This window comes from Scyliorhinus torazame, chromosome 3, assembly GCF_047496885.1.
Source record: "Scyliorhinus torazame isolate Kashiwa2021f chromosome 3, sScyTor2.1, whole genome shotgun sequence".
NCBI lineage: Eukaryota > Metazoa > Chordata > Chondrichthyes > Carcharhiniformes > Scyliorhinidae > Scyliorhinus > Scyliorhinus torazame.
Genome location: NC_092709.1, coordinates 48,080,711 through 48,107,973, shown reverse-complemented (window position 1 = coordinate 48,107,973; position 27,263 = coordinate 48,080,711). Strand labels below are relative to the sequence as shown.

Genomic DNA, 27,263 nt, shown 5'->3' with positions numbered 1-27,263 from the left:
AGTTGCCAACTGTGAAATTCATTCCTCCTGGTACCTTTGTGCTGTCCCTGAAATGTTTATGGTCAGGCCTTGTACAGCTTGAATCCAATGCTTTAGTTTATCAGGCATTTTCAAACATATAAGTCACGATCATGCGGCCACGTTGCGCCTGAGAGCAGTGCGCCGCGGTGCAACGTGACCAAAAGAGGCAAGGAGACATCGGTCCCAGGATCTTGCTGGCTCACAATGCCTTGTAAGATCTAACACGATCTCGCAAGACGTTGCAATGTGACTCCCAGCCAATGTGGGTGGATTCACCTTTTGGCAAATCTACTTCTTAGAGTAAGACAGCTAGTCTTACTTTAATATGCAGTTTCTCGAGGCACCCGTGGCGTTGGGATCTATCCCCTTCATCTCGGAGACCTCGGGTGAGCGCAGTTCAGTACTGATCTCCACAAACGTGGATCAGATGGAACAGCACTCGTGGAGATCTCCAAGGGGATCGGTGGCCCCAAGGTGCTTGCCCTCTAGGCAGGGTATCACCCCTAGCACTGCCATCCTGGCACCCTGGCATTTCCAGCCAGGCTTCCTGGCAGTGCCATCTGTGTGCCAGCATGGCACTGTCAAGGTGCCCAGATGGCACTTCCAGCTGGCAGGGTAACCACCAGGGTACCAGGTTGGCATTGCTAAGGTGCCAAGCTGGCATTTTCCACGGTGGCAATCAGGCTGTGGTACCCTGCACAGGTGTTGGGAGGGATTTGGGGGGACCTGGGGACTCCCTCATAGTGAGTTAGGGTTTGGGTGTTGTGTTGCCGGTGAACGGAGCTCCACTGTGCAGAAAATATGGCTATGTGTGGCCTTGGTCATATGTTCCCCGCTTAGGCCCCAATCTAACCAGGGGAGGGTTGAATAGCGGGGTGTTTCTCAGCGCTGCGCGTGCGGGAGACATGCGGCTAAACACGCTTGTGATGGGACTTTGTTCCTATTTCGTTAAACTATGCCAATAGACTCAGGTGGAGTCTTGTCCTTCAACTATTCCTGTTCAGCTCTGGTGTGAACATTTTCCGGCAGAACATTTATCTTGGGCAAATGCATCTCATTGCAATAACGTGGCCAGCAGCCATCCTAAGGTTTACTTGAATCTTGCCGCCTTCTCTCTGGGGGTCTTTTGTTTCCCTTTTTATGGGGTCTTTTTCTGCTCTTTTTCTGGGACTTTGTTGCCCTTTCTCTGTTGGCACATTCAGGATTACCAGCCCAAGATTTTGTCTTGTTCCAGCTGAAATGAGTGGCCATTGCATCCCATCTATGATCTGGAACTCAAGATCTTCTTTTACCATTGCTTTGGGCTGTCAGACTAACCCGTCCTCTTGCTTTGCGTCTTGTGCAATCATATAGCCTTAATCTTCCTTTCAACGGCTTCATTTTTGGATCTCCATGTTGAGCCACTTCACACAGATCCGTGAAGGTCATTATGTTGCAAGGCGCACCAGTGGTCTATCTGACACCTCTTGTTCATTGATAGTTTCCCTCTGCGGTCCTCATAGCAACAGACGTACACCATTGTCGCCTACGCACTTGGCTGAGCCAACTTGTTGTCTGGTATTAGTTATTCGTCAGACCCATCGGCTGATATCTCTCCAGTGGCCATTTCTATTGGCTTCTTTTGCTTCGTTCTCGTTGAACACTTGTGTGCAAAATGATTCAGCTTTTTTCCCCATGCTAGGCAATTGTTCTCCTCATGTGTATGCTGTCTTCTGCAGTATTTCCATTCAACCCTTTGTCTGTGATTTCTCCACATTTTCGGCTTGTCTCTCAGCACAACCTATCTCCTGGTCTGCTCTGCCATACATTTGCTCTAGCTGCTGTTTCACAACTTCTGCACTTCAGCATATGTCTATCACTTTCTTCAGCTTCTGCTTTTCATCTTTCTTGCTCTAACCAAGGGGCCTCTCACACTGAGGACCAATCTATCTTTAATCAGATCATCTTTTAGCTGCCCAAATTCACATGATTCTGCTAGCTGTGTTCCTGCCACAACATGTTATTTGATGATCTAATTTTCAACCTGAACCCAAGTGTTGAATACATATGATTCATATGTAACATTTATTCCGTGATCAAAATGTACCTTCAAGGCTTTTAAAGTCTCTATCATCTTTTTTCTTTGCTTTTATGTTAGATTTAGGGTGATATACATTTTGTAGCAGTTTCTCCCCAGCAGTGTTAACAATGTGGCGTTATGAGCCAGGGTTTAGAAAACTCCAAAGTATATTATGGAATTCACCTGACCGATAAATGTTTGTTGATTTTGGTTATGATGAGCACAAGAGCCTGCCTTTCAACAGAGTTCTTAGATGCTTTTAGTCAAAAAACAAGGGGCGGGATTCTCCCAGCCCTGGGCCGGGCCGGAGAATCCCCGTGACCGGGCCATGCAGCCCCGACGCCGGCACGCGATTCTCCGCAGAGCGGGGAATCGGTGCCATTGGCGCCGGCGTGGTTGGTGCGGCGCCGGTCGCGGGCAGCTCTACGCGGCCCCCCCTGCGATTCTCCGGCCTGGATGGCGGCCGTAAGAAAAAAAACGAGTCCCTCCGCCGCCGTTCTAACCTGCTCTGAGCCGGCTGGACCTCGGCGTTGAAGGATTGGATGGCAGCCTGTGGGGGGAGGGAGGGGGGTTCCAATCCCGGGGGCGGCCTCCAATGTGGCCCGGCCCGCAATTGGGGCCCACCGATTGGCGGGCCGGCCTCTCTGGCTGGGGGCCTCCTTTACTACGCGCCGGCCCCTGTAGCCCTGCGCCATGTTGCGTCGGGGCCGGTGCGTTGAAGGAGGCCACTGCGCATGCGCGTGTTGACACCGGCGCCACTGCGCATGTCTGCATTGGCGCCAGCACCACTGTGCGGATCCCGTGGCGCACAGTTCGTGCTGGGATCGGCAGCTGGAACACCGCAAACCTCTCCAGCGCCATTACTGGGCCCTGTAGGGGCCAGAATTACTTCTGGCAGCGGCCCGTTCACGCGACGGCATTTACAACAGCGTGGACACTCTGCTGCGGGATAGGAGAATCCCGCCCAAACTTTATTCTACAAATTTGGTTGACATTTTTATAAACACACACAGCAAGAATTATTATCAACTACAAACATAAGTACCCCACAAAGCTACAGTAATCTATGTAACCCTTAATGAATTCACCATTTAACTGTTCCAATTCAGTAACAAGATCCAAGTAAAACCAGAAACCCCTTTTCAAAGGAGTGGCTCAGCACACGGAACTCTTACTGTTGTAAGACTTGTTAGTGATACTCTGTTCCCCTTCTCAAACAGCAGGTTTGAATTCCTTCCAGAAAGCAATTATCTCTTTTAAGTTATCAAGTAGTCTGGAAACAGCTTTTAAAATAAAGATAGAGAGACACTTCTTTCAACCTGTGCAGTTCCAAACCAGTCCAAAACTCAAAACAAAAGTAAAACCTCCAGAGCCACAAACCAGCTCAAAACTCAAAACAAAAGTAAAAACTCAGAGCCACAGCCCAGCTCCACCCACACAATGACATCACTGAAGCCATGTGATAAGAAACATTTCTTAAAGGGACACTCCCATGAAAGTGGATTATCCATTTGCTTTAGGATTATTGATTACGTCTGTTGCAATCCTATAGTTTTACCATTGTAAGTGGAAAAACCGCTAGGTTTGCCACACATCATCACCCAACGTTACTGAAAATGGGATTGGAAAATTTACGGCAGCTATTTTTACTCACTTGCAGCCCTTTGTCTGTGTTTCTATTTACTCTTCAGCCAGAGATTTCAGTTGCAGCCTGTGTGTGATTTCCTTTTGTCTCTTGTCACCTTGCAGCCTTTGTCTGTTTTCCTTTGTTCTATTCAGCAGTTTCTTTTCAGATTTTGAAACTTTGTGTTTCTAAGTTATTAGTGTCTTCCCGTATCCATTTACAGGGTTCAAACATCTATTTTCTGTGCACTCTCTGACACCATGTTGCAAATATAAGAGCAGCTGTACTTCCTTACCGAACAGGCGCCGGAATGTGGTGACTAGGAGCTTTGCACAGTAACTTCATTGAAGCCTACGTGTGACAATAAGCAATTTTTTTTCAGATTGTTTCTGTGAGAGGCTTTTATTGAACTGATCTTAAGATGCCTGCCTCCAGAGGCAGAGGCCTCATGGAAGTCTCGTATCTACGGCAAGCCGGTTAGTTCATGCAGCATTACATTTCAAAAACCCAGACATCCCCCTTTTTCATACATAGAAAAAGATTTAAATAATGACAAAGTCTTAATAAGTCGTAAGTACAATTCAAAAGTTTCAGTAGAATGGCACAGTTTTCAGCATGAAAACATACCATTTTGCTTATTTTGTCATTTAAACTTCCATGACCTTGGTAACTTTTTGAGTCCAGGTGACTCCATTTGAAATGTTAGCTCTTTTCCCTCCCTGCAGATACTGCCAGGCCTGCTGAGATTTTCCAGCATTTTCTCGTTCGTTTCACATGGCAAGATATCATGTATTAAGACTTTTACTATAAAAAAACAAACTAAAATAAATACGACATAACACCGGGCAGCACGGTGGTGCAGTGGTTAGCACTGATGCCTCACGGCGCCAAGGGCCCTGGTTTGATCCCGGCCCTGGGTCACTGTCCATGTGATGTTCACACATTTTCCCCGTGTCTGCATGGGCCTCACCCCCACAACCCAGTTCGTCGGCAGATAAAATGCCGAGTCAGTCTCTGGGGCTCTGGCCACTGCAGTAACGGCCGAGGTGCTTTTGAGTATCTTGGCAAAGGAATTTGATAGACCCTTAAATTGTGTCATAGGACCTCTAGAAATCAATGTAAGAGGCCTTGAATCGTTGAAGGCCAAGGTGAATGATCTAGAGAGCCATCCAGGAAGGAAAACATTTGAATTGTGGGGCTGCCAGAGAGGTGGAAGGCCCAATGCCCATGGAGTTCTTTGTAGATGTTCGGTAAGATGGTGGGTGCGGGTGGATTCACATCCTCTCCTGAGTTGGACCGAGCCCATGATACACTCCAGCCGTGTCCCCACTCTGAGGATCCGCTACGTGCAGTAATAGTGAAGTTCCATAGCTTCAAGAAAAAAGGACAGGTTCTGAGATGGACAAAGGAACATAGGGACTTTAAATAGGAGGGCAAGGTTATCAGATTCTACCAAGATGTGGGAACGGAGCTGGCGAAGAAAAGGGCTGCTGCATCAATAGAGCCAGGCCACCCTATATAAAAGTGGAGTCTGTTTCGGTGTGGTCTACCCTGCTTGGCTGAGAAAAACTTCTGATGGAAGGAAAGGACTATTTATTTGACGCACTGGGAGAGGTGGACTGTTTTATTTAAAAAAACAAGTTGGGCACGGTGTAATTGAGCTTTTGGGGTCTGGGGATGGGATCATAGAATTTACAGTGCAGAAGGAGGCTATTGGGCCCATCGAGTCTGCACCGTCCCCTGTAAAGAGCACCCTACTTGAGCTGTACTGTCCCCATAACCTCACCTAACCTTTTTTTTGGACACCAAGGGAAATTTATCATGGCCATTCCACCTAACCTGCACATCTTTGGACTGTGGGAGGAAACAGGAGCACCCGGAGGAAACCCACGCAGACACAGGGAGAACATGCAGACTCCACACAGACAGTGACCCAAGCTGGGAATCGAACCTGTGACTCTGGAGCTGTGAAGTAACTGTGCTAACCACTATGCTACCGTGCCACTGTGGGATTGGGAGGGTTGAATGTTTACAGTTCTAGGTTAGATTTGGAGTTTTAGTTTTATGGGTTTAGATAATGAACTTAGAGTGATTGTTTTGTTCAGTTTGGTTAAAAGTCGATTTTAGTTGGTTGCGTTTACCTTGCCACTATTCGTATGTGTGTTTGGGTGTGGTTCTATTCAAGGTAATGACGTTGGGGGAAGGCTGGTGGGGGTAGTTTGCTGATGGTGTCTGCAGATTTTTCTTTGTTCAGTCTTTTGATTTGGTTTGATGGCAAACTTGGGTGGGCCTGCTTGCTGTGCCATTTAAGTATCTTTTGGGGTAATCTCTCTTGGTGAAAATGGCTGACTCCGGATTGAGGGGCGGTGGGAGACCCCCCCCCCCCAAGTTTGCTTGGTCACCTGGAACGTTAAGGGGTTGAATAGCCCAGTGAAACGGTCAATTTGCTCGCCTTAAGAGTTTGAACTCTGATGTGGTGTTTTTGCAAGAGACTCGTTTGTGGGTCAGGGACCAGATAATGCTGCGGAAAGGGTGGCAGGTCAAGTTTCACCTGCATAAATAGAGCTGGCCAGTGTGGTGCCAGATAGACGTGTAAAGCAGGGGTGAAGTACTACTGATGCTGTATATTAAAAAAATTGTAAATAAAGTTATTTTCCTTTCACTCTACAAACTCATGCTGCATTCTTCGTGGCCCTCACAAAGGTTCCGTTTTCCGCCTCTAAGATTTTGGCCCAACAGCAGACACGTTATTGTCTATGGTCCTCTGGCACCCCGGTGGTTATGCTCAGTATCTGCACCCCGAACAGAGATGATACAAACTTTACTGATACTCTGCAAGCCTCGCTCCCTGATTCATCGAGCAGATGGGATGGTTGGGGGGGGGGGGGGGGGGCGCGGGGCGGGCGGGGGGGGGGGGGGGCGGGGTAGCTCCTTGGCTCTTTTTGCACCAGGTGATAAAGAGTTTTTGTTTTTCTCGCATGTTCATCAGGTATATTTGCATATTGATTTGTTTTGTGATAGATAGGTCTCTCCTCCCTTATATGGTGGTGACAGTACTCTGTGTGATTTTGGACCATTACCCACACTGTTGATCTGGTACTAGGTTCAGGCCCCTCCCAACATTCGCAATGGAGACTAGACAAAATATTGCTAGCGGATAAGATATTTTGTGAGTGCATGTCCTCTGCCATTGAGGATGATATAAAATTTAATAAAACTGAGGGCGCGATCCAACGGCCAGGCTGCGTCCGAAAAGCAGCTCACTGCGGCGCATGTGGCCGTTGAAAGCTCGGAGACCCCGTTCCCGGAATCTACCCGGATCACAACACCTCGCAAAATTCAACGCAATCTCACGAGATGTTGCGATGTGTATCCCGCCCACAATGAGTGGAATCACCTTTTGGCAAATCTGCATATTAGAGAGAGGTAGAAAGTCTCACGCTAATGTGTAGATCCCGAGGTACCTGAGGCTCTGGGATTCAACCTCTACGCTTAAGAGACCTTGAGCGAGCGCCGTTCAGCACTGGTCCCCGCAAACGGGGTCCAGGCGGGACTGCAGGCCCCCAGCTGCATGCCCTTTGGGCAGGATGATGCCCTGGCACTGCAGGTGCCACCTGGGCCCCAGCAGTGCCAGCCTGGCACCTTGCCAGTGCCACCTGGGTTCCAGCCTGGCCATGTAGCTGCCACTGCCAGGGTACCAGGTTTGCAGGGCCATGGTGCCTAGCTGGTATTAGTTGCATGCGCGTGATCGGGCCGGGGTTGCCCCAAGTGGGTGTTGGGGGGGGGGGGGGTGCGGGAAGGGGCCAGGGACCCTACTATACTCCTATACGCCCGCGAAAAAAACGTGGGGGGAATCACTCTGGACGTCTTGAAGACAGTCCGGAGCAATTCATTTACCTGGACGGGGCTAGCAGGGCCCTGGAGTGCTCCTCGCAGCTCCGGCTGCCGATACGGGGCCATGCACTTCCGGTCGGGGGTCCACACATGTGCACGGCGGCAGCCTGCGTCGGCTGACCCGCGCGACATGGCGGACCCATACCGCGGACCGGCACTGAAAACATAGGCCCCCCCCCAGATCGTGCGCGCCTGCAAATCGGTGGCCCCTGATTGGTGGCCTGGCTATCCTGGGGGCCCTGCCTCGGATAAGGATCCCCCTGCCCCCCACCAGGGCGGCGGCATGCTGAGTCCGCAGCCGCCATGCCAAGTTCCCGACGGGTGGGACCATGAGAGAACCATGTCGTCGGGAACTCGGCCAGCTGCACTCGGTGAATTGATGAGGGGGCCTCGTTCAATGGCCCCTGGCTGGCACGCGTCGACCTCACACGCGCGATTGGCGGTGATTCTCCAGGGACCGGAGAATCGCGGGAGTGGCGTTGGACCCGATCTCGGGTTTGACGCCTATCCTCTGCCCTCGTGCCAACCAACTCCCCTCCATTGATCCGAGAACCTCAGTGCAATAGCCAAGGGCTCTATTTTCAAAAAAATATTTTTGTTGCCATTTTGAACTTTAACAGTATAACAGTTTGACGTGTAATGTACATGGCATTTACAAAGTTTGTGTCTTATGTACAATAGTTTTTACAAGCGGTTTCCCTCTCCCCCCTCCCTCTCTCTCCGCCCCCCCCCCCCTTTCCCCTTTCCCTTCCCCTGTTGGAGGCACGTTCTGTTTTTTTTTCTCACTTGTTTTCCCCCCTGCTCGGGGTGTTGTTCTTTGTTGATTGGTGTTGGGAGGGGGGGCTTGCATGGCCAGAGCGGGGCCCCTCGCCCCCGATGCTTTGTTTTGTGCCTTCCTTGGGATTCATTCCCTCCCCCCCCCGTCTCTTTTGCGTGCTCTCCCTTGTCTTTCTCTCACTCTTTTCCCCCAACCCCTCTCTTCCTCGTCGCTGTTTGCCTCAAATAGGTCTTGGAACAGGCTGACAAACGGCCCCCACGCTTTGTAGAAGACCTCGTCCGACCCTCAGATGGCGTACTTGATCTTCTCCAGGTGGAGAAATTCAGCCAGGTCTGCCAGCCAGTCTGCAGCAATAATAATCTATAATCTTTATTATTGTCACAAGTAGGCTTACATTAACACTGTAATGAAGTTACTGTGAAAATCCCCTGTTCGGGTACACTGAGGGAGAATTCAGAATGTCCAATTCACCTAACAGCACGTCTTTCGGGACTTGTGGGAGGAAACAGGAACACCCGGAGGAAACCTCTCAGACACGGGGAGAACATGCAGACTCCGCACGGACGGTGATCCAAACCGGGAATCAAACCTGGGATCCTGACGCTGTGAAGCAACAGTGCTAACGACTGTGCTACCATGCTGCCCATTTGGGTGGTGCTGTCGATTACCAGCTAAGCAGGATTCTCTGGCGTACGATTAAGGATGCAAAAGCCAGGGCGTTGGCCTCTTCCCCATATGAAGAACTGGCTGGTCTGAAACCCCGAAGACTGCCACTCTCGGGCACAACTCCACCCTCACCCCACAACCCTGGATATCGCTTCGGAGAAGGCTGTCCAGAACCCGACAAGTCTGGGGCATGCTCAGAACATGTGCCCGTGGTTGGTCGGGCCTCCCTGGCACCATTCACATTTCTCCCAAGGGCTTTATTGCCAGAGCGAACAAAAGGGGGGACAGGGGGCACCCCTGCCTCATTCCCCTATGCAAAGGAAAGTACCCTGAATTCATCTAGTTTGTATGCACACTTGCCATCGGGTCCACAGTTTCACCCAAGCCACAAACTTAGACCCAATCCTAAATCTCTCCAACACCACAAAAAAATAGCTCCACTCCACACGGTCAAACCCCTTCTCTGCATCCAACACCATCACCACCTTCAACGCCTTCCCTTCTGCCGGAGAAAGCACCACATTCAACAAACGCCGCACATTAGATGACAGCTGTCTGCCCTTCACGAACCCTGTCTGCTCTTTCCAAATCACCTGCAGGAGGCACTCCTCCAACCTAAGCACCTTTACCAGAATCTTGGCATCCACATTCAATAACGATTTTGGCCTGTACGACCCCACACTCTAACTGAGTCCTTATCCTTTTTCAGCAGCAGAGAAATGAATGCCTGTCCCATTGTCTCCGGCAGTGCCCCTTTCGTTACTGCGTCCTCGAACATCTCCACCAGCAGCAGCGCCACGTTATCCAGAATCTTCTTTTAAAACTCCACCGGGAAGCCTTCCAGTCTTAGTGCCTTGCCTGTCTGTATCTTTCCTATTGCCTTTCCTTCACTCCCACGGTCTCCTCCAATCCTGACCTCTCCTCCTCTCCCACCTCAGGGCACTCCAACTGCTCCAGAATCTCCCTCGTGTCACGCCATTCCCACAACAAAAAAGCCTATCCTCGAAAACACATTGTGTACTGGCGAAAATAATAAATACTCCCACTCCCCCGGTTGCAGAAACCTCTACCCCTCATCACCGTCAGTCACCTGTCCCTCCCCCTTCCCAGAAATCCCCTCAGCCACTTCCTCTCGAAACGACCTCACCAGTATCGTCCCCATTCCCCACTATTCACGCCTTCCATCCCCATCGAGACCTGTCCATACAGGTACCAATGGCTGCATCCCCTCGCCCCCACCTTGCTCCCATTCACTAGCCAGCTCGCGTTGGCTAGTGAGGCGGCCCCTGCTAGAGCCCCATCCCTCACATAGTAAAAACAAACCAACAGCTTAGCCCCCCACACCCAAAGCTTCCAATCTCCCAACACAATAATCCCTCAAAACCCAAAAGCAACAAGTCCCAACCGATAAACCTCAAACCATCCCTTCCCAAACACTAACTAACAAATAAAAAACAAATAGAGAGAAAAAACAGCAATAATGTAAAAAACAAAAAGTAAAAGAAAAAAGCATAACACCGTCAAAGTCAAAATTCAATTCAGATTCAGTCCCAGTCCTTCAGCTTTCACGAACGCCTCCCCCTCTGCCCCGCAAGGCTGCGTACTTAACCCCCTACTATACTTCCTATACACACTTGACTGTGTGGTAACTGTCATGATATCCACATTAATATATCATGGTGCAATCACACACACACACTGATGGACAGGTAGATGGACCAACCAACACACACACAACATCACAGCCAATCACCAGTGAGAGCACACGCACTATAAAACAGGGAACACCACAGTTCCCGCTCATTCTATCAGGAGATAGCTTAGAGCACAGAGCACAGAGCTCACAGCATGCCACTCAGCCATACACCATGTGCTGAGTGCCTCACTAAGATAGTGCTAGGGCTGGGTCCACAGGTTAGCTGGTGAAGTACGAACCACAGCCAGAAGTTAATAGTTATTATTGTATAGAATAATAAAACAGAGTTGTACCATCTACAACCGTGTTGGTTCGTTTGTGTATCGGAACACCCAACACGACAGCAACTTAGGCTACAACTCCACCTACAAGTTTCCTGATGACATGACCGCAGTGGGTTGGATCTTGAACAACGATGAGTCAGAGTACAGGTGGGAGATAGAGAACCTAGTGGTGTGGTGTAACGACAACAATCTCTCCCTCAACGTCAGCAAAACTAAGGAGCTGGTCATTGACTTCAGGAAGCAAAGTATCGTACACCCCCCTCTCTGCATCAATAGTGCCAAGGTGGAGATGATTGACAGCTTCAAATTCCTAGGTGTGCACATCACCAACAAACTGTCCTTCTCCACCCATGTCAATTCTACGACTAAGAAAACACAACAGCACCTTTACTTCCTCAGAAAACTAAGGGAATTTGGAGTGTCCTCATTGACTCTTACCAATTTTTACAGATGCACCATAGAAAGCATCGTATCTGGCTGCATCAGAGCTTGGTATGGCAGCTGCTCAGCCCAAGACCGTAAGAAATTAAGAGAGTTGTGAACACAGCCCAGTCCATCACGCGAAGCCGTCTCTCATCCATTAACTCTGTCTACACCTCCCGCTGCCTTTGGAAAACAGCAACATTATCACAGACCCCTCCAAACCAGGTTATTCTCTCTTCCAACCTCTTCCATCGGGCAGGAGATACAAAAGTCTGAGAACACGCACAAACAGATTCAAAACAACTCTTTCCGCGATGTTACCAGGCTCCTGAATGACCTTCTTATGGACTGAACTGATCTCTCCACGCCTTTTCTCTACTGAGTAGTACTACACTCCGTATGCTTCATCTGATGTCTGTGTCTATGTATTTACATTGTGTATCTATCATATGTTCTATGCTTTTTCATGTATGGAACGATCTCTCTGGACTGTACACATGACAATACTTTTCACTATACCTCGGTACACATCACAACAAATCCAAATCCAATCCAATTTTCCCCACTTAGAATCAATTTACTGTGCTCTACAGTGTACTGTGCTCTACAGTGAAGATGGATACAAATTACTTATTTAAAGCCTTTGTCATTTCCTTGTTTCCTGTCATTAATTCCCCAATCTCATGCTCGAAGGGAATTATGATTACTTAACTACTATCTTCCTTTTTATATACTTAAGTAAGCTCTTCGCATTCTGGCTAGTTTATTCTCATAATTGAATTTCTCCCTCTTTTTGTTTTAGTTATCCTTTGCCAATTTCTAAATTTTCCCCATCTTCTGGGATATCATTAATACCTGTGGCCTTTTCTTTCAATCTGAAGCCATTGTTAATTTCCTTAGTTAACTATGGATGGTCCATCCTTCTTGTAGGGTCTTTCTTTCTCAATGAAATATATTTTTATTGAGTGTTATGGAATGTTTCCTTAAATGTCTGCCATTGCCTTTTACTATTTTACATTTAAACCAAGTTCCCAGTCTTCTTTAGACAAGTCTGTCTTCATACCTTTGTAATTGCCTTTATTTAAATTTAAGACCGTTGTTTCAGACTTGAGCTTTTCACCCTCAAACTGAATGTGAAATTCCATCATATTATGATCACTCTAGCCTTGATCATTAATTAATGCTGTCTCATCATACAGGGAATGTATTGTTCATGAAAACTGTCCTGAATACATTCTATTAACATGTCCCCAAGTCTCTCTTTGCCAAAGTGATTTGTCCAAACTCTATGAATATTAAAATCACCTACAGTTATTGCAGTACCTTTCTTACAAGCCCCCATTATTTCTCGATTTATACTCTGTCCTACAGAGTATTGCTTGGGGGCTTATAAACTACTCTCAGATGTAACTAATTTCCCTTTCTTATTTCTTATCTCCACCCAAACTGATTCCACATCTTGATCTTCTAAGACAAGATCACTTCTCACTACCGTACCGATCTTATCCTTACCCTGCAGTGTTATCCCACCTCCTTTTCCTTTCTTTCTGTCCTTTCAAAATGCCAAATATCCTTGAATGTTCAGTTCCCGGCCCTGGTCAACTTGCAACCACATTGTACAATGGTTATCGCATCAGGACCATTTATTTTTAGTTCTGCCAAATTCTTCTTTCCCCCGTATTGGTGCCAGTGAACCATGAGTGGAAACCAATATCTCCCACGCAAATGTTTGAGCATGCATTCAACTATTTGATCTTTACCCTATGCCAATGTGTTCATGGCTCAGGTAGTAATCCTATTACCTTGGCGAATCTACTTTTTAATTTAGTTCCATTATGATGATTTAAAAATGTGATCGTTTTTCTCTGTATATCCTACTTCCTTGGTGGAGAAGTAATGAACAAGTGAGCATAAAATTGAAATGTGAGTGAGGCAGTTCACTGATGTCAGGAAGCACTTCACACAAAGAGTTATACAACTATGGAACACTTTCTCCAAAACATAGTTGAAGCCATACCAATTGAAAATTTCAAAACTAAGGGTGCCGGAATTTTATTTGGCAAGGGTATTAAGGGTGACAAGATAAAGGCAGATGAAGTAGATGGTATTAAGATGTTAACAAAGGTTAGACAGAACAATGGGAGGTTATGCAGGTGGAGTTCAGATACAGATCAGTGAAACAAGGTAAAGGGACTGAATTGCCTACCCTGTTCCTGTGATTTTACTTGCCCAGTTATTCTCCACATACATAGGGGCTGTTTAGCACAGTGGGCTAAATAGCTGGCTTGCAATGCAGAACAATGTCAGCAGTGCGGGTTCAATTCCCGTACCGGCCTCCCTAACAGGCGCTGGAATGTGGCGACTAGGGGCTTTTCACAGTAACTTAATTGAAGCCTACTTGTGACAATAAGCGATTATTATTATTACGTACGGCACTGGCCATGTAGTATGTTCTTCCTTCCTCAGTGATATGAAGTTGTGTGTTGGTAGTGAGATTGTCTGTTCCTTTACAATAAACAAACTGTGGCCCCCATGTAATTTTCTTTCTTTTACAAATTGGAGCAGTCTATTTTGAATATTTGATAGTGCAAAGCCATGATCAAGCTACAACTATGAGTGGATATTTTCTCCAAGCATTAAAAAAACCTAGCATTTTCTTTGCAATTGAGATTTTTTTGTGAAAGAGACCATCTGTGTTGAGAACAACCAGGCAATGATTTAACTCTTCTATATTTTAGAGAAATGACTGATGCCAGAGTCTTATCCAGTAACTAACTGAATCCTACTGGCTATGAAAGTTCCAGTTTTGCTTACTCTTCTGTGCTCACATAGTTGATCTCAGCCAGGCTGCAGTGACATCTGTACTGTTGACTTTGGTTTAGGGAAGGTAAAATTACATAAGGTTTACATTCCCAAATGCTGTCCAGAGACCAGAGTTGGAAGTCTTCATGTGTGGGAACTGAGCAATCAATTTGACTTGGCTGTAATGTCCCTCTATTGGGGTAGCCTGACAATATTTGTTGTTGAGGCTTAATAGGCAACTGTTGAGGTAGGTGGAATAAAATTCTAATTTATGCTGAACTACGATATGGCCTATTTGACAAATCTTTGATCATTTTTGTGTGTACACTTACGGGGAAATTAATCTCTTTGGTGGGGTTAGAAAGAGATCTGGGTAGGGCAGCACGGTGGCGCAGTGGGTTAGCACTGTGGCCTCACGGCGCCGAGGTCCCAGGTTCGATCCCGGCTTTGGGTCACTGTCCGTGTGAAGTTTGCACATTCTCTCCGTGTTTGCATGGGTTTCGCCCCCACAACCCAAAAATGTGCAAGCTAGGTGGATTGGCCATACTAAATTGCCCCTTAATTGGAAAAAAATGAATTGGGTGCTCTAAATTTAAAAACAAAAACGAAAATGATCTGGGATTTTCATTTTCTGGTATCAGTAATCACATTTTCACTTTCCAGAAGTTTAATGTGATAGGTACTTACCTTGTCAGTAGTTCTGACAATTGTTGAGATAATGTTTCTGCAAAGTAACCAAGACGACAATGCTGCAGCGGCACAGCTGAGGATCATTCATAAGTATCAGTAACTTAAATAATATTGGCTTTTAGTGGACTTGCCAACATGACTGATTACACTTTAAAATTACATATTTTCCAACATACCAATATAAGTTGACACACTACTTCACATAGGAAAAGAAACATGTCCAATTCAAGAGATATTTGAAAGCAGAAGCCTTAAATATCCAAATGTCTGCTCGATATACCAGGTTGAAATCCTAAATTTCATGACCGTTTCTTTAACGAGAAAGTGATTATTTTTAGCAAGTTAAGAGATAGGTCGGGCAAATGAAAGAAAAACATTAAGCTTCAATACCTCACCAATTCTCGTGACCATGGGTCTCAAATCATTTTTAATTAAACCTAATATTGACATAAATGGCATTTAATACAATTTTATTGCTGAGTCGGATTAAATAATTTCTTTTTTAGTTTTCATCAATAAATTGAGAAGTTTAATGCCTTGCAGAGTGCATGATGGACAGAAACTGGTGGTGTTTGAAAATACTTTGTTTAAAAATATAAGGCTGGGGTTACAATATGCAATATTAGCACTGGAAAGTGTAGTACTTCACATGATATTCCTCTGCTATTTTAACACTGACATGATTCCATTTATATGTGTTAGTAATTGTACTGAAATAGCGATCAGGACAATGTTTTGCAAATGTAGGCAGCATTCATTTTGTTAATATCACCAGTAATAATTTCTAGGCAAGAATGTTTTGTTTTTGTACTATTTTAGTGAGTTTTATGTAATCTCTTCTTTACCAGTCAGCTTCTTTTTGTGGAAACCTATTGCACAGAACCATTAATGACCCTGGAGACTTCTCGCTACTTGATTCAGGTATGTTTGTTCTTTATTTGGATGAACTATAATTAATGTAAGACACAATGCCTTATATGAGTCATGGATTGAAACAAACACTTTTACTGGAGTTATGCAATTATCCTATTGCCAGAAAAATGGACACAAACATTTTTCCCTTCAGATAAAACTATTTGGAATGATTCTTCCTTCTTTCTTTTCTCCTCATCAGATTTGCATCACTGAAAATGCCCCGTACAATTTAATATTTAAGACTCCAGAATTCATATGGTACAATTATGAATTTACTGTTAGAACCTTATTCAGCACATAGGATTAAAACATCTCCACTCTCTGATTTTAAGCATTAGTGGAGCAGGTGCAATAACTGTTCACAGTGTTATTACTCCAGCTAGAGACAGAACTGTTCGCAGTGTTATTACTCCAGCTAGAGACAGAACTGTTCGCAGTGTTATTACTCCAGTTAGAGACGGAACAGTTCGTAGTGTTATTACTTCAGTTAGAGTCAGAACTGTTCGCAGTGTTATTACTCCAGTTAGAGACCGAACTGTTTGTAGTATTATTACTCCAGTTAGAGACAGAACTGTTCGCAGTATTATTACTCCAGTTAGAGACAGAACTGTTCGCAGTGTTATTACTCCAGTTAGGTACAGAACTGTTCGCAGTGTTATTACTCCAGTTAGAGACGGAACTGTTCGCTGTGTTATTACTCCAGTTAGAGACAGAAGTGTTTGCAGTGTTATTACTCCAGTTAGGGGCAGAATTGTTCGCAGTGTTATTACTCCAGTTAGGGACAGAACTGTTCGCAGTGTTATTACTCCAGGTAGAGGCAGAACTGTTTGCAATGTTATTACTCCAGTTAGGTATAGAACTGTTCGCAGTGTTATTACTCCAGTTAGAGACAGAACTGTTTGCAGTGTTATTACTCCATTTAGAGACAAAAGCACACACAATTAACTGGGATTGAGGGAAAGGGGCATCAAAGTTCTGTGGAACAGGGAAAAAAAATTGGGAGGGAAGAAGACTCCTAATTTTCCAAGTAGTTGAGGTTTTTCTACCAACCGACTAGAGATGATCGCCTTATGTTGCTTAGGATTAGACACGTTAGTTTGAAGAACTTGTCGGCCAGCATCTGCCCTGTTTCTGTTCATCTTGGAGTTAAATGATTGGGTTTATATTTCTTGAGGAATTCATTGTACAACATGCTTTTTCTCAACTGATAACATATCAACGAAAGAAAAAGGGGTAAGGTTGAAAAGAAACACCACCACCACCAATCGCTGCCCCATGGATAGATTTTTGCCTGTGGGCAAAATGGGCTCAACTAAGTTCAGCTGCACTGTGTCTGTGAACAATTAGTTTCCCATATTTTCCTTGTCTGGGCAAATACCATTCAGAGACTCCCTCCCTGGCTCCATCATGTGCCTAGAACCCATAGTGATGGTGCCCTTCTGACTGTTGAAGGAAAATAACAGCCAGGAAGTCTTAAATACCATCACCTGAGGAGGGAAGAGTTTAAACAAAACTTCCAAAGTTCCTACCCTGTCTTCAGCCTGCTCCTGGACATTCAATGATCGTTGATGGTCCATAAGGCGGGTCACAGTGTCACATGTACCCGTGTACCCCTGCACTGCAGTGTTGAAGAAATGGACTCAGTGGAAGATGGGATATGCTGCTACTCCCCGCCTCAATTCAGGTACAGAGCAAAGGAAGTGTAAGCCTTTTTGTCGATATCCAAAATAAAGGTGTGGACTGCTTCTGCAAGATTTAGATAATGCAAATGGGTTATAGCTGTGACAGACCTCATAATTAGAATGAAGGAAGCAGTCTGTCTGAGCCAGATTCTGCTCTGCTATTGAGTGTTGATTGCTATAGTTAGGAAATGTTGTTTCAGCAGATTTGGATTTTATATTATTTTGCCATGAACCATAATTTGTTTAAACAAAGGATTTGTGGGGTGAGTTTGCTGACTTCCTGAAACTCGGTTACCTGCCTGTTGCCATTTAATTTGCCATTACACCAGTGGGGTTAGATTTCTCATGCTACAAGAAGCGTCTCCAAAGCCAACAGCTCGCTCACTTCGGTGAACTTTAGTCCTGTTTGACTTGGTCACAATATGCTACAAGTCAGCATAGGAAACTCTGACAGATGCCAGTCTCCTAAATGAACTGATTTGTTCTCCCTGTTCAGATGAAAGATTATTAACCTAAAAGGTCAACAATGATTCCCTCTGCAGATTCTGCCTGACCTGCTGACTATTTCCAGCAATTTTTGTTTTAATTTTGGACTACCTCTAATTAATGGGGTGTAAGTTGGAGGAGTGGGGACGTAGTAGCGGAGGTGTTGCGTTGTTCCATCAGGTGGCACAGTAGCACAGTGGTTGGCACTGTTGCTTCACAGCGCCAGGGTCCCAGGTTCGATTCCTGGCTTGGGTCACTCTGTGTGGATTCCCCCCGTGTCTGCATGGGTTTCCTCCGGGTGCTCCGGTTTCCTCCCACAAATCCCGAAAGACGTGATGTTAGGCGAATTGAACATTCTGAATTCTCCCTCTATGTACCCGAACAGGCGCCTGAGTGTGGTGACTAGGGGCTTTTCACAGTAACTTCATTGCAGTGTTAATGTAAGCCAACTTGTGACAATAAAGATTATTATTAAGGCTGGAATAAGGTTGTTTCACAATTATGAACTGATGGAGAGAGCTCACTCAAAGTTGTATCCGAGAATGGCAGAGTCAAAGTTTTCGCTGTTAGAGTATCTCTCTGAGGAAGAGGGAGCAGAACTTTTCAGATGACACTGTTTGCTGCCTCACCGCCGGAGAAGTCATGAAATGCGTTCCCGCCAATGCCGATTGCCCCTCAGCCACTTAATGCTCCAGGGAGTGTTAATTGGCTGGTGCAAGACTTCCATCCCTCACTCAGGCGGATGTCATGCCTCGACGCCCTGAGGCAGCAGTGCTAACCACTGTGCCACCTTACCACCCGCCTATTTTCTATGTTTAATGGCCACCAAGGAATCTTATGGGCCACTCATAGAATCATAGAAACGTTACAGCACAGAAGGAAGCCATTCAGCCGGGTGGTCTCCTTCTACACTGTAGTGATTCTTTGATTGCCCCTGCCAGCCAAGAACATCCAGGTGCCCTTTCTAATCCCACCTTCCGACACCCGGTCCATAGCCCTGTATCTTACAGCACTTCAGGTGAATGACAATTATTTCAAAGAAAGAAAAATGTAACGTTGCTGTGCACTGATATTATTCATCCCAAGTTTGAAATATTTATCAAGATTTCTAGGCCATTGATCAATGATTCACATTATCAAGGGCTGTTGGTTTCCTTAGTAAAGTTGTTAAACATCTCAAACATGAAGGTGGCAGTCACCTCCTCACACAGTTCTATTTTAGAGAGAGGAATTTGGCCCAAATTACCTGTTATATTAATTTATCCGTGTATTTAAGGATTTGCATTACATTTATATCTCGCTACCACTGAAGGTGCAAATAGAAATCCATGAAGAATCCTCTATTTTCTTGCTCATGCCATTATACTGAGAAAGCCTCTAGGTTTCCACATAAACCAATTTTGGTAAACAGGCTGCCAGAGAAAAATAGTGACTTGTGTCCAACTAAAAGGGAAAGTACACTATTGCAGAATGATATTGAATGCAGCAGCAACAACTTTGACCATGAGGTGAGAATGATAATTTACATAGTATTTGTTTTATTACATGAAGTACATGTTTAGATTCTCTGCTGACTCAGTGGGTAAGTGCGCAATGTGGGGTATGATACTGAAGTGGAGCTGAAATGTTACAGGTTTGATTGTTGGTCTGCCCCATGAGGTACCCAATCTCAGCTGGGATAGTGGTGCCTTAACTCCTTATTCCTCCGCAAGGAAAGGGAAAGTAAACTAAGATTCCTACTCTGATTACTATCTAATGACATTAAGGGGCAAAAAATAATCGAAATGCTAATGGAGCTGACCTTTATATTAAGGGCTAGAATTCGGGGGGGGGGGGGGGGGGGGGGGATCCTAAAAGGGGATCAGGGAGGATTGATAGGGAAATTATTTTCTCTGGTTGGGGAACATAGTCTAAAAGTTAAAGTCATGCTTTCCAGGAGTGAAATGCGAAAATAATTCTGAACACAAATGGCAGTAGAAGGTTGGAATTCTCTACTGAAATCAGCAATGCTGATGCTCAATCAGTCGTCAATTTGAAATCTGTGAAAGATTTTTGTTCACCAAAGTTATTCAGGGATACAGGGCAAATATATGGAGTTCGGTCACAGACCAACCATCATGTTACTGAATGGTGGAGCAGACTTGAGAGGCGAAATGGCCAGCTCCTGTTCATATATTCCTATCTGTGTAAAACAAGTAATAGCGGCCTGAGTCTTACTGTCAGCAAATGTGCTGTGGACATTGCCACTTCCTGTGAAGAATTTGCTGACCCAACACACTGCACATTTCTTTCGGGACTTTCTGATCACGGCTGTCACAGAAATGTGCAGCGATTGTCAGGGAATTCCATCAGCATTGAGTAAAGTGTGTGTGGGGGGTGGGGGGGGGACGAGAATACGAGCCCTCTTTTTATTACAACTCTTGCCATAAGGTCCAGTTTTTAATATCGTTTGGATTAGTGAATGGATGAGTGGGTGACTGGGTGGGTATGCGTGTAAGGTGGGTGTGGGTAGGTGAGAGAGTCGATGCAGTGGGTGAGGTGGATGGATGGTTAAAGTGGGTAGGTAGGTGAATGCGAAGTAGGGTAGTCAGTGGGGTAGTCGGGTGGTTAGGAGGTAGTCGGCTCTGGTCCCGTGGGTTAGTCAGACTTTGAGAGGGGGTATTTAGTCCGGGGGTGGGTATTCGGGTCTGGTTGGGGAAGGGAGTAGTCCGGTTTGGTCAGGTGGTAGTCAAGTGGTTGTTGAGTTGTCTGATCTGGTTGGGAAATAGTCTGGTCTGCTTAGGGTGGGGGACAGGGAGGGATGGAGTCTGGTCTGTTTGATGGTGTAGTTGGATGGTCGGTCAGGTCGAAGGGATAGTTGGGCGACCAGGGCAGGTGGGGGGATTTGTGTTAGTTGGGATATCGGCTGATAGTCAGATGGTCTGGGGGTAGTTAGTTCTGTTCAGGTAGTGGAAGGGTAGTTGGGAGTTAGTCGGGTAGTCTAGAGGGAGGGGGGGTGCAGTTGGGGGATGTGTTGTGGAGTTACTCAGGTGTTAGAATAGGTTTTAAACTGTTTAGCATTTCCTGGGTAATTATCAAGGTAAGTTGCCTGGATCTGTCCTAAGTCTCGAACTCTAACTCAGACTCGGAGACATTAATGGACGGGACCAGGCTGTAGGGATATTGCCCATCAGAAGTTTAAATTTCCCAGTTATTTGCCACATAGGTATGCATGCCAGGATACCTGCTAAAGCCCTCGCACATATCTTCTATCGTATGTTTGGTCTCTGATGATCCAGGGGCTGCAAGATTACGCCATTGTCTGAGATGAGGATCCGACTTCTGATGTTCACCCTGCACCCCTCAACCCCCACTCCCTATCCCACACCCCTGGCTCATTGGTAAATAGGCTTTGAGCGGGGAGCTCAAGGGTGCTCAGAAGGGGAGTATGTGAAATTAGCATAAAATGTGGTGATTTATTATAACTAATTCTCAGACGGATTATTACAAAAGTACATCGCTAATTTTAGGCAAAAAATGAGATCAAATTTGTGCCATTTTGACACATGGACCTGCTCCATCATATCTCCTCAGCCGTTGTCCGCCCGTCTGTTGATCATGGAAGTTGACACGCCTCAACCTTTAGATAAGAACTTAAACGGGTCAGCAGTGAATGATGCACTGAGCAGAAGCAAGGGCAACTTGCAACAGAACTCACTGGAGGGGTAGCTTATGCCCTAGTCCTGCTGCAAAGAGCAGCGAAGATTAATTCTAGCGGCAGCTTTCAAAAGATGAGTATTAGCTTACTACCCGCTGTTAAGTGCTGTGAGGGAAGTAAGCAAAATGATGGGGAGTTCTGTTTCCAATTTTTGTGACAAACACAAGTGGTAGTGAGTCACTGCCATTTGGTATTGGAGCATCTGGTGACCTCGGTGCAGGCAGCAATTGGGCCCACGTACCAAGTGTCACCGGTGCGACTGCCAAGCATCTCTTAGGAATGCACACACAGAGTCCATGCAGGATTTGGTGCCATGATTTGCTGCGACTTACATGAAGCGCTCCAATTGTTCTGTTTTCCACAGATTAGTGAAGACGCTTGACGCACAAGTGTCAAGCAAATGACAGCGACGTCATCGGAAAGGTGCCTACTCTCCCAGGATTACAACACGCCTCCTCCACTGCCATCAGCTCGACCAGTGTCAGTCCTAGTGTCAAGAAGCCAGCTGTGCTGATATACCATGGCTGCAGTTGAGTTGCCACACTCTGCAGCTATGTCTTCTAAGACTCAACCAATGGATGTCCAACAGGCTTGAATATCCCAAGCTGAAACCACTCACTCATAGGAGTACTAGATAGAAGAGCAAACATTTAGGCACTTAAGAGGATGCACCAGAATGAACAGCACTTGGCAGCATTGTAAATGATATTATTGTTTGAAGCTTTTGTGTAGTGTTTGTTTAGTGAGAATGTCGGTGACTGCGTAATATAATTTGGTTTGAAATTCATGGTTTCTATTTGGATTGAATGTAATGCTAAGAATGGAGGAAGAGCTAGGATTGGCAATTGGGTGGGATTGTTGGTGCAAGGGAATAGTAACCTTTCAGCCATTGGTCTTGAAGCTGTCAGGCTACTGTTGTGTTTGGTCCTTTGTACTTCACAAAGGAACTCACCAAACACTTTGACTTGTCCAAACCGGAATCCTTTATTGAGTCTCGTGCGGATACAGAGCACATTATAATGGAGTCTGCTAGCTACTCCTCTGGAACTTGCACCTAGCACTGACCATTCGCATGTACGTCTTATTACCCTCTCAATCTTCTTCTGAAGATGGCCAGATGTGTCTCCCTTTATATCTGAGTCACAGGTCTTGAGACCTTAGTCTCGAGACCGCATGGTGTGTCTGTACTGCCACCTACTGGTTGGAGGTCACACACCATCCAACTATGACATAGCCCACAGGCATATCACCACAGATAGATGGGCCTTGCTCTTTCTTACCATTCTGCACACATTCTCCTCCACCTCCACAACTTCTTTTGTAGTTAGTTTTATGGGTTGGCCCCTCTAGATGGCAAAGTTATGAAGCAGGCAACAGATGATGGCAATCTTGAAAACCATCTGGGGACTACATTGTAGATGCCTTCAGACTTCAGTGGAAGGGTAGGCCCCAATAATGACAGGGTGGGTTTTCCAAGCTAGGGAGGAGCATCAATTGGGACCTCCCACATGTTCTCTTCTTTTCCACAGGATCTCCACCCAAAGGCTCACCTAGTTGACAGGCTTGGCTTCAGGTCAAGCTGAAAACACTGCAGAGCAAGTGACTGGAGCACATAGGGTGCTTTATGTTGCTAGTTGGGTTAGGGTTCAATCTGTAAAGTTAAATGTGAGGTTGCCAACCTCATTATAATATTTAAATTGCCTACCCATCTCCGCGTCTGTCAAATTTGGAGGTTATGGTTGGGTTTGGACTTTCAAAAATATTTGGATTGCACCTTATCCCAGCCGACCCTTTTTGGAGGTTACAATTACTCCTACTTACTTTATCTGTGCTTGGGTTCCATTTGCCAGGTTTGGTAAGGATTGCCTTTGTCCCTGAGCATCCATCCTCTGATGAAATTCCACGGGGTAAATGAGAGGGAAATTGAGGACAACTGCAGGATACGAATATCATGGCAACTACCAGAATACCTGGTATTGTCTGTTCTATTACTGTTGTTGCAGGCGAGTTGAACATTAATCAAGTGAAATCTCTTCCTATTGACGTAGATTTTAAGATCTTGTACTGGAGGCCATGGGCAGAATTTAATCTTGTCGATATGAGCAGGCTGTGAGGCTGGTGGCGGAAGGGCATAGAATCGGAGCAGGACGTCTTGGAGTGGAACCCTGACAGCATGACATTGTATTATCCATATTCTGCCAGTGGCGGGAAACCTCCAATGTACCGTTGCTGCCTAGACAAATCGGGAAACCGAATGGTCTCCTTCTATCGGGATTCTATGGATTCCTTGTAATTCGTGATAATTTTGGCAGCTGTTCTCTAGTTGCCTGAGGCCCCAGCATGTTGCGAGTTCCTGTTCAGGTACAGGACCCTGGTTGGTGCCCATGACTACTGGTGGCTCTCGGTTCATTGGCAGAGGCTGAAGAACTGCTATCCACGCTCAAAAAACCCCAAGAAAAGCCCCCAGTTGCAGCTGGCAGCTGTTCCTCTACACTTGCACCTCCCTGTTAACCAGTGATGGAGAAGACTCATCGTCCCCTCGCCTTGCCACTGCTCTGTGGAACTCATGGTCAAAGCAATGGAAGGCAGAAATGAAGTGGCGTTGTCACCTCTGAAAAACCTTCTCCTCTTTCTCAGAGGTGAACTGCAGGCCCTCGGCCTCTTTGGCTCACTGTCCTTCGAGTGACAAAACCTGCACAAAAGAACACAAACACTTAGGGGTTAGGTCTTCACATCAACTCCTCCCACCCATGTCTGCTGTGGTTCTTTTTCTAATAATAATCTTTATTGTCGCAAGTAGGCTCACATTAACACTGCAATGAAGTTACCGTGAAAATCCCCTAGTCGTCACACTCCGGCGCCTGTTCGGGTACACAGAGGGAGAATTCAGAATGTCCCAATTACCTAACAGCACGTCTTTTGGGACTAGTGGGAGGAAACTGGAGCACTCAGAGGAAACCCACGCAGACACGGGGAGAATGTGCAGACTCCACACAGGTGGTGACCCAAGCCGGGAATCAAACCTGGAACCCTGGAACTGTGAAGCAACAGCACTAGCCACTGTGCGACTGTGCAGCTGTAAGTGCTACTGTGCCACTTCATGTCCAGTGATGAACACATGAGCCCGAAGCCCCTTCACATTCTTCTTTCGCGACTTCAGCCTCATCTTCTGTGATATCCGTTTAAGCCTGTCATTTTGAGGGCCACCGCCTGTGCAGGCATCAGCGAATGAATGTCAACTGCTCCACCATTGATGTTGGTCCTCTCCTGGGAGTGTTGGCATGTTTCTACTGCAGGCAGATGGAGGAACTTTGTGAATCTCCACACAATGACCAGAAAAACACATACATTGCTGGTGACCCTCTGTCCCATGATCGGTCTCCTGGATGCTTCCTTCATATCTGGAACTCTCACAGGATGAAGAGGGTACTGTCAACATAGATGAATGTCTGTTGTCAGTGAATCATCGGGCAACTGATGCTGGTGCATCCCAATGCCTGGGCTTGCTTTGTCAACCTCTCCTCATGTGCCGGTCCATCCTGTTTTGCCAATTGCAAGCCTCAACTTGCTGAGCAATAAGTATGATTCAACCTGACTGGGTGAAGAAGGTCAGTGAGCCTTTTGCAAGCTGCAGGCATGAGCCTTCCTCAACCCACAGCTACTGACCTCCTAATAATATCATTGTTCCATGGTCGTGCAAGAGGGTATCTTCTTACCATCCCCAGATGAAGTGTAGCTTCCACATTTCCTGCCTAACCTGAAGGAGAACCTGCAAGGAAGTATCGTTATTCTGGCAAGTTGGCAACAGCCTCCTGGCCCACTCTTTGGGTCCTCAGCTGAGCCAAAGGGGTCCAGGCGTCTTCCATGCAGCCAGAGAGATCCTCACCAGAATTGCGTAGGTGAGCCCACATGGAATCAGGTGAGCACTGCGTGCACATCTGGTAGCCCTTTAAAAATGGCGCCAGCGCCTGCCTTTCCATCAGGTGATGCTGAGATAAGCTTCCTGCTGCCTGCCCCCACGACAGGATTCGATAGGCCTTGTGCCTTCATGATGTTAATGGCCGGCTACGTTCATTCCATTTGGCAATGGTGCCCGCTTCTGGGTGCTGAGACCCAGCTGCAGAAATTATAAGCAGTCCTATGTGTGCCCAGTCAATTATGTGCAGCATTTGGGGGAGCCTACGGGTTTGCCAAAGCCCAGAAACCAGTCTTCCTGCTTCAGTGAAGTCATTGGCTTTAGCAATGAGCACACCAATCACCTGGTGATTCCAAACGAGTAATAATAATAATCTTTATTCATGTCACAAGTAGGCTTACATTAACACTGGAATGAAGTTATTGTGAAAAGCCCCTAGTCGCCACACTCCGGCGCCTGTTCGGGTGCACAGAGGGAGAATTCAGAATATTCAATTCACCTAACAAGAACGTCTTTCACGACTTGTGGTAGGAAACCACAGCACCCGGAGGAAACCCACGGAAACACAGGGAGAATGTGCGCATAGACAGTGTGGCTGATGTTATAGCTCCTGAGCCAGCATTTCTGGTAAAGCAGAACCTCATTACTAAATACCCCTCGGTAAATCTCAGGTGGGTACTATTGGATCTATATGCTAAAATAAACAATAAGGCCTGCTGAGAGTAACCTCCTCTTTGCAGCTGTGACTGCCTGGAGTCACGCCACCTTCTGCTCCTCCAGCTACAATAGTGGTCTGGGCGCCAAACCCATCGAGACCAATCAAATGTTTGCCAGAAACCATGGTTGAAATCACTGCTCTGATTCACCAAATTACTTTCACAAATGGTTACAGTCCAGCTGCTAAAAGTCCCAAAACTCTCACCAGCTGGCAATCCAAATAGGCTAACCAGGGATTTACTGGTGAGCAGCTGATGATACCTTTAAAATGAATGTTCACCAGAAGTTGCTCCTCGAGGCTTTTCAGTCCTCTGATTTCGATCAGTGATTTAAAATTGGTCAATAGGGTGGCATAGCTATAGGTAAAGATACTAATTAGAAACATAAATTAAGCAGCTGCCAATTTCAGGCAACCATGTTGAACACCAAAAAGAAGTCCTGATTCAAAGTGTTGATCAGCAAATTCTGTGAGTGAAATGTCGATGCGAGTTTCCAAGCGACCTTCAGCGCCTCTTGTTTGGGTGTGTTCCCAAGTGGAAGGTTTTCCCGTCTTCATTTTGATCTTCTCAGTTTTCTTAAGCCACCTTGATTATGTGGATGCAAAAAAAAAAACCCTCAAAATAATTAACTTTGGTTCTGTTTCTTTCCATTTCCTATAAAACTAATCACTCAATGTAACAGCCATCTGGCACTTAAATGTAATTTTTAAATTACATTACCTTCTAAAATGTCTTTGCTACCAGATAGAGCGCCGATACAATTCTGAATTTGATATCATCTGGTAGTCATTATCACAGTTCAAGGGAGCTCATTATTTTGGATGTTCCATGTTCAATAGGGTGTAAATAAAATCGAGAGAGTGGGACCTACTAACCAGGGGGAGATTTGCTGCTCCCCTTTTCATTGGGCTGGA

At 46.0% G+C, this 27,263-nt stretch overlaps 1 protein-coding gene across 8 annotated transcripts in view; it reads left to right on the top strand.

The window, feature by feature from the left end:
- Window positions 1-27,263, top strand: part of inpp4b (inositol polyphosphate-4-phosphatase type II B) — a 1,315,761-nt gene that overhangs the window by 946,361 nt on the left and 342,137 nt on the right. For all 8 annotated transcript variants that reach the window (XM_072495637.1, XM_072495635.1, XM_072495634.1 and 5 more), the window contains one exon: window positions 15,786-15,858. In XM_072495637.1, coding sequence (XP_072351738.1) covers window positions 15,786-15,858 — 73 coding nt within the window. The remainder of the gene's footprint in view (window positions 1-15,785; window positions 15,859-27,263) is intronic.